Source organism: Oryza glaberrima, chromosome 10 (genome assembly GCF_000147395.1).
Source record: "Oryza glaberrima chromosome 10, OglaRS2, whole genome shotgun sequence".
Classification (NCBI taxonomy): Eukaryota; Viridiplantae; Streptophyta; class Magnoliopsida; order Poales; family Poaceae; genus Oryza; species Oryza glaberrima.
Genome location: NC_068335.1, coordinates 16,426,831 through 16,438,970, shown reverse-complemented (window position 1 = coordinate 16,438,970; position 12,140 = coordinate 16,426,831). Strand labels below are relative to the sequence as shown.

Here is a 12,140-nt window from a genome sequence, read left to right as displayed (position 1 = left end):
TCGGAGAAAAGAAAGTATGTAATGCTACTACTAGGCTACTACTAGCAGCTACCAGTAGCTTTCGGCCACAGTGTATGCGTCAAATTTTCGATTAAAAAACCTTGCAATCATAAATCTCCTGAAAAAAAAAACCTCGGTAAACTTCGTCCCAATTAATCGGATTCTCCTTGATGCGGACCACCACGCACTTCATTAATTTCATGTCTCCTCTAATTTCCTCCTGAACCCCAATTAATTAACCAACCCCGATTCCCCTTTTGACGTTGCTTAAGCAAAGCTGACTTTGGATTTCTCATTTCTCAACCCGCATGCACGTGAATCCCTTCTTTGTTTAAGCATTCCTAGGCTAATCACCGACTAATTAATTAATTAATTAATCATCCTTGATTCTGTTAATCCCAGTGTTAGAGATCCACGTCGCGTTCATCATGTCGATGACTAGCTGAGCACTGAGCCAGTGAGCTCTGCCACTCGGTAGTAGTCGATCGCCGGCGATCGATCTTGCCTCGCCGGAGAAGGAGAGAAGACGTCACGCCGGCGGCGGCACATGAAGCGGCACAACACGGCGGAGGTGCCGGTGCCGGTGAGCTACGGCGGCAAGGTGGAGAAGACGATGGGTGGGGCTAAGCAGGGGCGCGGCGGCGGCGGCGGCTGCTGCTCCCGCCTCTGGTTCATGGTCGTGCTCTCCGCCACCGTGACGCTGCTGGTGCGCCACTGCTACGACTCCGGCCTGATCGGCCACGGCGCCGCCGCCGGCGTGGTGCGCATCGAGCCGGTGCACCGTGGTTTGTACCACACTCGGAAGGCGAGCCCGGTGGATCGCGGCGGCGGCACGTCGTTCTCTGGCCATTCGCCGTCGCGGCCCGACGCCGGCAGCGCGAAGCCGGAGCCTCCGCACGACAGCGGCGTCAAGGCACCGTCGGAGCCAGCCACCGTCGAGCACACCAAGCCGCCGTTCGAGCCAGCTTCTACCGGCACGGAGTCGGATGATGGAGGCAAGCCATCGTCGGCGTCGTCGTCCTCGCTGCCGGCGGCGGCGCACCCGTTCGCGCGCGCGCTCGCGGCGGCGGGCGACAAGGGCGACCGGTGCGGCGGGCGGTACGTGTACGTGCAGGAGCTGCCACCGCGGTTCAACACCGACATGGTCAAGAACTGCGCGACGCTGTTCCCGTGGACGGACATGTGCACGTTCACGGCGAACGGCGGCTTCGGCCCGCAGATGAGCGGCGGCGACGGCGGCGTGTTCCAGGAGACCGGGTGGTACAACTCCGACCAGTACACGGTGGACATCATCTTCCACGACCGGATGAGGCGGTACGAGTGCCTCACCGACGACCCCTCCCTCGCCGCCGCCGTGTACGTGCCGTTCTTCGCCGGCCTCGAGGTGGCGCGCCACCTCTGGGGGTTCAACGTCACCACCCGGGACGCCATGGCGCTGGAGGTGGTGGACATCATCACGTCGCGGCCCGAGTGGCGCGCCATGGGAGGCCGCGACCACTTCTTCACCGCCGGCCGCACCACGTGGGACTTCCGGAGGCTGAACGACGGCGACGCCGGCTGGGGCAGCAAGCTGTTCAGCCTGCCGGCGATCAAGAACATGACGGCGCTCGTGGTGGAGGCGAGCCCGTGGCACCTCAACGACGCCGCCATCCCGTTCCCGACGGCGTTCCACCCGGCGAGCGACGAGGCCGTGTTCGTCTGGCAGGACAAGGTCCGCCGCCTCGAGCGCCCATGGCTCTTCTCCTTCGCCGGCGCGGCGCGCCCGGGCAGCGCCAAGTCCATCCGTTCCGAGCTCATCGCGCAGTGCAGGGCGTCGAGCGTGTGCTCCCTCATGGAGTGCGCCGACGGGCCGAGCAACAAGTGCGGCTCGCCGGCGAGCTACATGAGACTCTTCCAGAGCTCCACCTTCTGCCTCCAGCCACAGGGCGACTCGTACACGCGCAAGTCGGCGTTCGACGCCATGCTCGCCGGCTGCATCCCGGTGTTCTTCCACCCCGGCACGGCGTACGTCCAGTACACCTGGCACCTGCCCAGGAACCACGCCGACTACTCCGTCTACATCTCCGAGGACGACGTGCGCCGCAACGCCAGCATCGAGGAGCGGCTGCGGCGGATCTCGCCGGCCGCCGTGGAGCGGATGAGGGAGACGGTCATCTCGCTCATCCCGGCGGTGGTGTACGCGCAGCCGTCGTCAAGGCTGGACACGATGAAGGACGCGTTCGACGTGGCGGTCGACGCCATCGTCGATAAGGTGACGAGGCTGCGGCGCGACATCGTCGACGGCCGCGGCGAGGAGGAGAAGCTGGAGATGTACAGCTGGAAGTATCCGTTGCTGCGAGAAGGGCAGAAGGTCGAGGATCCCCATGAGTGGGATCCATTGTTCGCGTTCGGTTAGGTCATCGTTTCTATTACTTTCTACTGTCACACTGTTACACAATACAAGGTTAATTACGTGTTTGAAAGAAGTTTGGGAATACTTGTAATGCAATGGAACGAATAATTTCCAGTTTTACCAAAAGATGAACAAGTTCGAAGAAATTGTTTTGTACCGTTTGTTGTTTCTATCAGGTATCCTGCATATATAGAAGGGTGAAAATTAAAGCCAAGATGTGACTACTGCAGCCAAAAGTTGGCAACATCCTTATTTGATCCTACTGGAATGGAAGTGCTTAGCAAATTTGAACAGCTTAAAAGAAGCAGAACTGAAACTAACCGGTTTGAATTGTGGCAATTCTTGTAAGGGAATCATTCCATGCAATAGTCACCAAAAATGCGACTGAAGCTTGCAATTTTAAGTTAGAAGAAAGAAAGTTGCGAAATGGCACGTAGCCTAGTGGTTGTAGTGACCTGAATAGTACTCCAAGACCCTGAGTTAAAAGTTAATGCTGAAAAATAAGCAACAATGAAACAACATCAAAATCAACTCTAATGTTAGGTTTTAAAATTCAAATTTTGATTACAGCTACGACACCAAACGCCGCGATGACTATGCCAAAATGAAAATAGAGAAATGAACTGATAATCTTAATTAATGTTTGTCTGCTGACACTCATATTGATCAGTTTTAGTCTTTGGATTGTGAAAAGAGCTTCACCATGGCAGGGTGCCGAATTGGTATTATCTAATCTTTCATTGCTACATGAAGCTTGCATAATAAAAACAAAAATTAGGAAAATGATGCCAGGTAGTGCGTACTATCAAATTGGGATCAAGCCCGTCGCGCGTGTAAAGCTAAAGCCCTGGAATAACTGATGAAAAAGTAGAAGAAAACAGAGAAGAGAAGGGCCAGCTTGCTGATTTTCCTTTCGGCTTTGTCATTGGGCTGTAAGCTAGCTTAGCGGGCAGCAGCAGGCTTGGCCCAGGCGAGCAGTGCGTACAGTAGGATGGAGGCCCTAACACAAGTTTTTTGAGCCTAGAATCGCTTCGACTCGGCTCAGGTAACATATGAAATTCTTTAAGTTTGTTTATCTTTTGGTAAAGTATTAGAAATTATTCATCGCGTTGCATCATATATATCCAAAAAGAACGTTATAAGCCGTGTGTGTAACACTATGACAGTACTCCTAATCAAGAATTAGTAGTAGAGAGATGCATTATTCAGAGCCAAATTTGATTGTGAATTACACGTTTTATTCAAAGTCAAATTTATTGTTTTTATTTCAATTTATAAATTTAAATAACATATCACATATTAATCTATCTAATTAGTTTTATTTTCAAATCTTTCGATGACTTCTCAAGAGACATGAAAAACGACATCCCTTTAAGATGAATAGACTTTCCATTAGTATCATGGCTACATTTGCAGGAATATTAATCTGTTTACTGTCAGCTTCTCTATCGCACTGGGTGACAACTTAAAAATTATGCAATGTGAAAGCATAGATATACTTGGGAAATAGAGGTGATATGAGTGTGCTCAACAGATTAAAACATACTCCCTGGTTTTAAAATATGAGCATTTATGTGATATAAAATTTATACCATAATATAAATACTTTTAGGACACTAAATCCAACAATGAAAATCATAAATTTTCAACTAATGGGACTCTTGGGAAAGAAATATAAATAATTTAAAAAATAAAATTTGGCAATAAAAGTGACTAGAAATAATATTTTCTCTATGCCTTAGTTTTTCTAAAGAAACTAAAAATACTTCAATTTTAAAACGGAGAGAGTACATACTAAAAGGCAAGAATGCGAAAGATTGAACTCTAATTTAGTTAGAGATCTTCCTAGTACAAAAGGTTGACAAGCAAATATAGGAGAAAGAAAAGAAAGAAGCTATCCTAGTACCTCCCATCTTGCTCTAGAAAACTACAAATAGCGAAAACTATTCTAAATTTTCGAGGAGACATCCTTTCGTTGTTGCATGTCACTATAATTATAAATAAATTTTTTAAAACACAACAAGATAATTTAATTTGTGATAGATCACTTCATAAACATGAAGATCAAATTTAATTGGTAGAAATGGTGAGCTAGGCGAACGCGAACAATGAATCCCACTCATGGGGGTCCTCGACCTTCTGCCCTTCTCGCAGCAATGGATACTTCCAGCTGTACATCTCCAGCTTCTCCTCCTCGCCGCGGCCGTCGACGATGTCGCGCCGCAGCCTCGTCACCTTGTCAACGATGGCGTCCACCGCCACGTCGAACGCGTCCTTCATCGTGTCCAGCCTCGACGACGGCTGCGCGTACACCACCGCCGGGATGAGCGAGATGACCGTCTCCCTCATCCGCTCCACGGCGGCCGGCGAGATCCGCCGCAGCCGCTCCTCGATGCTGGCGTTGCGGCGCACGTCGTCCTCGGAGATGTAGACGGAGTAGTCGGCGTGGTTCCTGGGCAGGTGCCAGGTGTACTGGACGTACGCCGTGCCGGGGTGGAAGAACACCGGGATGCAGCCGGCGAGCATGGCGTCGAACGCCGACTTGCGCGTGTACGAGTCGCCCTGCGGCTGGAGGCAGAAGGTGGAGCTCTGGAAGAGTCTCATGTAGCTCGCCGCCGAGCCGCACTTGTTGCTCGGCCCGTCGCGGCACTCCATGAGTGAGCACGCGCTCGACGCCCTGCACTGCGTGATGAGCTCGGAACGGATCGACTTGGCGCTGCCCGGGCGCGCCGCGCCGGCGAAGGAGAAGAGCCATGGGCGCTCGAGGCGGCGGACCTTGTCCTGCCAGACGAACACGGCCTCGTCGCTCGCCGGGTGGAACGCCGTCGGGAACGGGATGGCGGCGTCGTTGAGGTGCCACGGGCTCGCCTCCACCACGAGCGCCGTCATGTTCTTGATCGCCGGAAGGCTGAATAGCTTGCTCCCCCAGCCGGCGTCGCCGTCGGCCAGCCTCCGGAAGTCCCACGTGATGAGGCCGGCGGTGAAGAAGTGGTCGCGGCCTCCCATGGCGCGCCACTCGGGCCGCGACGTGATGATGTCCACCACCTCCAGCGCCATGGCGTCCCGCGCGGTGGCGTTGAACCCCCAGAGGTGGCGCCACACCTCGAGGCCGGCGAAGAACGGCACGTACACGGCGGCGGCCAGGGAGGGGTCGCCGGTGAGGCACTCGTACCGCCTCATCCGCTCGTGGAAGATGATGTCCACCGTGTACTTGTCGGAGTTGTACCACCCGGTCTCCTGGAACACGCCGCCGCCGGCGCTCATCGGCGGGCCGAAGCCGCCGTTCGCCGTGAACTTGCACATGTCTTTCCACGGGAACAGAGCCACGCAGTTCTTGACCATGTCGGTGTTGAACCGCGGAGGCAGCTCCTGCACGTACACGTACCGCCCGCCGCACCGGTCGCCCTTGTCGCCCGCCGCCGCGAGCGCGCGCGAGAACGGGTGCGCCGCCGCCGGCAGCGAAGATGACGCCGACGATGGCTCGCCTCCACCGTCAGACTCCGTTCCGGTAGAAGAATCGGTCGTCGCCGACTTGTGGTCGACGGTGACCGGCTTCGCGCTGCCGGAGTCGGAGAACGACGGCCTGGCGCCGCCGCGATCGGCTGGCTTCACCTTCCGGTGCACCGGCTCGATGCGCACCACGGCGGCGGCGCCATGGCCGAGGCCGGAGTCGTAGCGGTGGCGCAGCAGCATCGTGACGGTGGCGAACACGACGAGCACGAGCCAGAGGCGGGAGCAGCAGCCGCCGCTCCGCCACCGCCTAGCCGCTCCACCACCCATCTTATCCACCTTGCTTCCGGTCTTCTCATCCCGCTCGCCGCCGTAGCTCACCGGCACCGGCACCTCCGCCGCGTTGTGCCGCTTCATGAGAGCATCAAAAGGAGAGGGTCGCCGCCGCCGCCGCCGCGGGCGCTGTCTTCTCCGGCGAGGCAAGATCGGTCGCCGACGAGTAGAACCTACTAGTGGTCACTGCTCAGTAGCTCACTGGCTGACTGGCTCACTCACTGCTCAGGTGGTCATGGACATGGTCAAACGCGACGTGGATCTCTAAGGGCGATTAGTGTACCACTCACACTAGGAATCTAGGATTAACCGAGCAAGGGGCATTAACTAGTCGGTGATGAGCTTAGGAATGCTCAAATAAACAAGACAGAAGTCCGGAACTCCGGATTTTGTGCAACCTGTTCCAAACCATTAAATGCACATTTAAGGCCCCTTTTATTCGCAATGTAGAAAAAAAAACAGAGAAATAAAAAAACATAGAATTCTAACAGAAAGTGAAGTGTAAAACAGAAAATTACAAAACACAAAAAAAACACAGGAATAGTCGTTTGAAAGGAGCGCAGGAAAACGCATGAATCAGATGAGAGAGATAGACTCAAAGGAAATTTTCCAAGAGGTTGGAGCTCTTGCTAAATTTTCTCCAAAATCCACATACAATGTGTCATTCCATAGGAATTTCATAGGATTTGGAAAGCTTCAATCCTTTGAATCAAAAGCCAAATAGAAAATTTTTCTATAGAATTTGAATCATATGAAATTCCTATATAAATCATTTGATTCAAAGGGGCTCTTAGATTTATGAATGCTAAGGTTTTTTTAAAAAAAAATTTGGGCAATAACTAAGTGATGAAGAAATAGAGATTATGAGAGGATCTTAACGAGTAACGAAAATTTTTTTTTTTTATGAATGCTAAGTCATATTTTGGACTTTTGGCACTACGACGATCAATCGGGAAAGAAGGGGGAATCATTCGAGATACACATTGCAATATGTGTGGTTCATAAGCTAAAAAAAAAACCTTAGGATGCGTTTGAATCAGATCATGAGCTGAGCTTTTTAACGACATGAAAAACAGACGAGTCATTACAATATAATTAGTTAAGGATCAACGATTACAAATTTAAAACGGACTGCTAAAAATATGTCGATATTTTTTTTTGCCTGATCTCAGTCGGCTTTACCGTGCGTACGATTGCTTTATGCGACTACGTGAGACTTCTTAGGTTGTGCTTGTTCGGACCGTTCGATTTCTTCTCAAAATCATCTCCTATACTGCTCATGCTTTTGCTTTTTAACTTTTCCAATGTAGTAAGATTTAAATTTACACCCCCCTTACACATGTAATTACTATATGTAATTTTAAGACTTGCATATAAAATTTTGGAACTTATATATTATAAATACACTAAATTTACATATATAATTTATGAACTTACAATGTAAATACATGCTGACTATTTTTTGTGAAAAATATGACGCCATAAATATAGCTACTCTCATTTAAAAAATAAAATTATTTCAATTTTTTAAAGAAAACTTTTATATAAAAGAATATTTAAAAAGACGTACCGTTTATGCTTATAGAAAGTGAGATAGTAGCTCTGGTTACATATTGTATAGGAACGCTCTCTCTCTATGTGTCTGTTGTACCCGTTTTCTACTTTCTTTGTTTCATATTATTAAACGTTTTAGATTTTAAATACATTTCATATAAGTGATTAGATTTATATGTATGTAATTAATTTAGATGAGTGATGAAGATACCAAACCGTCTTAATGTATGAAGTAGTTTGTACCTCTTCACTGCACGTAATAGTCGACGTTGTTGAGCTGCACATAATTCAACGTTAAGGAACTCCGGTTAAGGAATAAGTTCACCGGAGATCCCTCAACTTAACATCGAGATTTTTTAAAATCCCTTAACCACAAAATCAGAAATGCGTACCTCTAAACTCACATAAACCGTACACTCAAGTTCCTATGGTAGTATATATGGGTGGTTTCGTTGACGTGACATCCTAGCCAGAAAAAAAATAAATAAAATAGTACATGGGGCACATGGGGCCACATGTCAGCTGCCCTCTCCTCTTTTCTTCCTAAGCCGGCGTCAGCACAGACCTCCGTCGCTCCCTCGGTGCAGAGCGGAGAGCGCCGTGGCCATTGACGACCGCAACGGAGCATCAGCTTTCGCGGGAGGCGAAGGCAGGAGAGGGAGGGAGATGAGGCATTCACTCGAGTGCCCAGCCGTCGAGAAGTAGCCCGGGATGGTCGTGCCCGGCGGTGGCGGTGGCGGTAGCCCAGAAGGACAGGACCGGCGACCACAGGGGTCTCCACGGGGATGGTGTCGCTCGCCGGGTCGTCCAGCCGCCCGGTCATCACCGGCATCAGGTCCTCGAACTCCTCGCCGAAGATGCATCTGGAGAGGGGAAGGGCGGTGGCCGGCCACCTCGACTCATCTATCTTGAGCAGCATAGGCGGTGGGAGAGATGAGACGAGGCGAAGGCGGCGGCCGGCGGTGCAGACCAGTCGTCGTCCGTCTCGACCTCGCCGGCCGCCCCGTCCTCGTCCTCAACTTCGCCGTGCCCGCCCGTTCCCACTCCTCCCTTCTCCTCGCTCTTGTTTTCGATGTCGTGGGCCGCGCCGTCGTCGGCCTCAGCCTACCCGAGCCCCGCCTCGACCTCGCCGGTCGCGCCGTACTTCGCCTCCGACCCCGCCTCATGCGTCCCGCTACCGCCGCCGTCGCTCCGCTGCTGCGCTCGCCCCCCGCTGCTCTGCCCGCCGTCAAGCCGCAGGTGGTGGTGGAGCGCGTGGTGACGGTGGAGTACCTGGAGCGGGGGCTGTTCGGCAAGTTCTCGGACTCCTCTGCCTTCGACTTCGACTGCTCCCAGAGCGGCATCTAGTCCCCGCTGAACAAGGTGCCCTGCGCGTCGTCGCCGCACTCCGGCGGAGGCGGGGCCGAGGGCTCGAGGGACTTCCTCATCGCCAACCCGAAGCGCAGGGCGAGGGCCGCCATTGGGGGCAGGTCGTTGAGGTCGCGGCGCCGGCGGCCGAGGCTGTGGTGGGAGGACGGCTCCTTCCTGAACCTCCACAAGACGGGCCGCGCGAGGCTGGACTTCTCACCGCCGCCGCCATCACCTCTCCCAGCCAAGGTAGCTTTCTGCATACAGATCCCCCCATCTTTACGCTTCATGAATCATATCCGCCATTACGACGAGGCTTCTGCTGGTTGGATTCTTCAGGAGGCGGGTGCTCAAGGTGGCGATCAGGAAGTTCAAGTCGCGGCAGGGCCGATCCCGGCCGGCTCCCATGCTCCAGATGATGCTGCCAACACTATGATCAATCGATCGATCGATCTCGTGGTTCAACTTGTTCAGTTCGGTGTTGAAGAAGAGAAGAGAGAAGACAGAAAAGAGAAGAGAAGGAGAAGAAAAGAGAAGAAAAACGATGTGCAGCTGATATGTGGGCTCCACATATTTTTTTTAAATTTTTTTGCTGATTAGGATGCCACGTCAGCGAAACCACCCATATATACTACCATAGAACCTTGAGTGCATGGTTTGTGTGAGTTTAGGGGTGCACATTTCTGGATTTGTGGTTAAGGGATCTTAAAAGATCTCGATGTTAAGTTGAGGGACCACTTGTGAACTTATTCCTCCGGTTAACAAAGCAAGCTGCACTAGAATTCACCGCATAGCAACCCAGCCCACCTGAAGCTAAGAAGAAATTTCGGCCCATCATCCACGGGACATTGCGCCAATCCAAAGTCTAAAGCATCAGCGACCTGGATCGGGGGAGATTCCGGCCCATGAATCTCACGGGCTCCGCTTGCTTCGAAACAGCCCACAGGGGCAACCGTCCCATTGCCTCGATCCCTCCATGAAGATGAGACACAAAGATCGAGGCTACCGATGGTCTGTACAAAGAAAGGAAAAACATTCGGAATTGCTATATTTGTTGCGCCATAAATCTTGCGTGATTACAGTCGGCGTTTGTGTCCGTAGGATGACGCCATGATTTGTGCAGCCGATTCCTACTCGCGGCCGCTTTGACCCGTTAATTTCGGTATCGGATTCTCGTCATACCCATTAAAGCTTCGCGAATCGTCCAATTTCGAACCGGAGTTGCTAGAAATATGGCGCCATATGCTACAGTCGATTTTTTTTCAGCCACTTACACAGTAGTTACACCTCATTTACACCCCACTTACATATGTAATTAGTATGTAATTTTCGAATTTACATATGTAATTTTAGTACTTACATATGTAATTTTGAGACTTACATTATAAATACACTAAAATTACATATGTAATTTAGGGACTTACAATGTAAATACATGCCGACTATTTTTTGATGAAAAATATGGCGCCATAAATATAGCTACACCCAAAACATTTTGCCAGCTTCACCGAGCAATTATGACGATATACATATTGCCTTAATTCTTTTTAAATCCCCCGTGGCAGCTGGTTTCAGAACTGGTGGCCATCGTGTAGGGACTGCTTACCCGAGTATCTCCGCGCCAGCTTCAACTTTCGGGTGGTAGCTGTGGAAGGAACGGAACTCTTAGGTTTTCAACTCTGCGCTCTCTTCGGTCTCAGTGGTTCTGGAGTCCATCCTCTCGGAGGGCCATCTATGGTCTTTAGTTGACGTTCCCGTTTTTGAGGGAGTGTAGCGTAGCTATACACCTTCCCGCTGTTTGGAGTTGCATTTAGCCACCGTAGTAGTCTTTTTCCTAGTTTCAATTTCAGTTTTGTTTTGCTTTTTCTCCCTTTCACTGGCATAAACCGATCTGGCTGATTGCGGTGTGTAACAAAAACTCTTTTCCTTCTAATATATTGACGTGCAATCCTTTTACGTATTCGCGAAATTTTTGTTATAATGGAATTAAATACATATGGCCTCACCGATCCTGAAATTTCCTTACCGTTTCCCATCTTCGGCTATTTCTTTGCATGTACCTAGCATGGAAGTCTTATTTTTTAATTAATTTCAGTTTCATACAGATGAGTATGATAGGAATTGAATTTTCAGTTTCGTATTGGTGTATGATAGGAATTGAACTTTTAGTGATGGATGTATGACTTTTATTTCGTTGTATATAGGAGGAAAATTCCCTCCCAATTACTTATCCCTATACAGGTATTAAAAGGTGGGAGTTTACTCTTAAACTTTCCTTCCCAATACCTCTTAAAACTCACACATTCACCAACCAAACAATAGAATTAACTAGGGGATTTCCCCACGTAGTTTTGCATGGAGTTAGATTTAATATACAACTTTGAAAATTTCTTTCTACATGTATCATTATATGTAGAAGTGTATTTAAATGAGAACGAAAATTAATGGTAAGAAATATAGACATAGAAGCGAAAAACGATTTTGCTGTCCTACCGACCGTTCCCGAATTTTAGCGTATTATGGAAAATACTTTTTATTATGTTAATTATTGTATTTCTAAATACGCCTATCATATCTATGGTTCATTTCTCTATTTGACCATGGTTTAGAGGACCATCAACACCTCAACCAAATAATGAACTTGAGTGTATGGTAGAGAGGTACACAATTTATCATTTATTCAATGTAACCTTATATTTATTTTGTTATATTATATAGTTTTGCAAAGTTAAAATGTAGTTTTACAATTTAATGTTTTTTATATGTATTACTAGTTTTCAGTTGATGCCGACATTTTTCTGTCCATATAGTCTTGTTTATAGTTTTTTATATCTTCGATAACGTTTTTGTTTTTAATTTATTGTTTCCAATTTCGTTTCTAAGAAAAATATGGTTATGAAAATGGTTGAGCCGTTTTTCCGATCATTTTCATCCATATACATAGCTGTCGGCTTAGGTACGATGGGGATGAGAAACGTACGGCCGTGATAGGTTGAATGGGTGGTCACAACTAACTTTAAATGGGCACTTGGATTCACTTCAAAGACCATATAATATTAAAACA

General features: G+C 49.5%; 2 protein-coding genes and 1 pseudogene across 2 annotated transcripts; 2 read left to right on the top strand and 1 right to left on the bottom strand.

Moving 5' to 3' along the window:
* Nucleotides 1–436: 436 nt before the first annotated feature.
* On the top strand, nucleotides 437–2,582 carry LOC127753141 (xyloglucan galactosyltransferase KATAMARI1 homolog). Its single transcript, XM_052278611.1, has one exon. The coding sequence runs from the start codon at nucleotides 548–550 to the stop codon at nucleotides 2,393–2,395; it is 1,848 nt and encodes a 615-aa protein (XP_052134571.1). The 5' UTR covers nucleotides 437–547; the 3' UTR covers nucleotides 2,396–2,582.
* Nucleotides 2,583–4,483: 1,901 nt separating this feature from the next.
* On the bottom strand, nucleotides 4,484–6,356 carry LOC127753341 (xyloglucan galactosyltransferase KATAMARI1 homolog). Its single transcript, XM_052278821.1, has one exon. The coding sequence runs from the start codon at nucleotides 6,257–6,259 to the stop codon at nucleotides 4,484–4,486; it is 1,776 nt and encodes a 591-aa protein (XP_052134781.1). The 5' UTR covers nucleotides 6,260–6,356.
* Nucleotides 6,357–8,662: 2,306 nt separating this feature from the next.
* Nucleotides 8,663–9,512, top strand: LOC127785909 (uncharacterized; annotated as a pseudogene).
* Nucleotides 9,513–12,140: the final 2,628 nt, after the last annotated feature.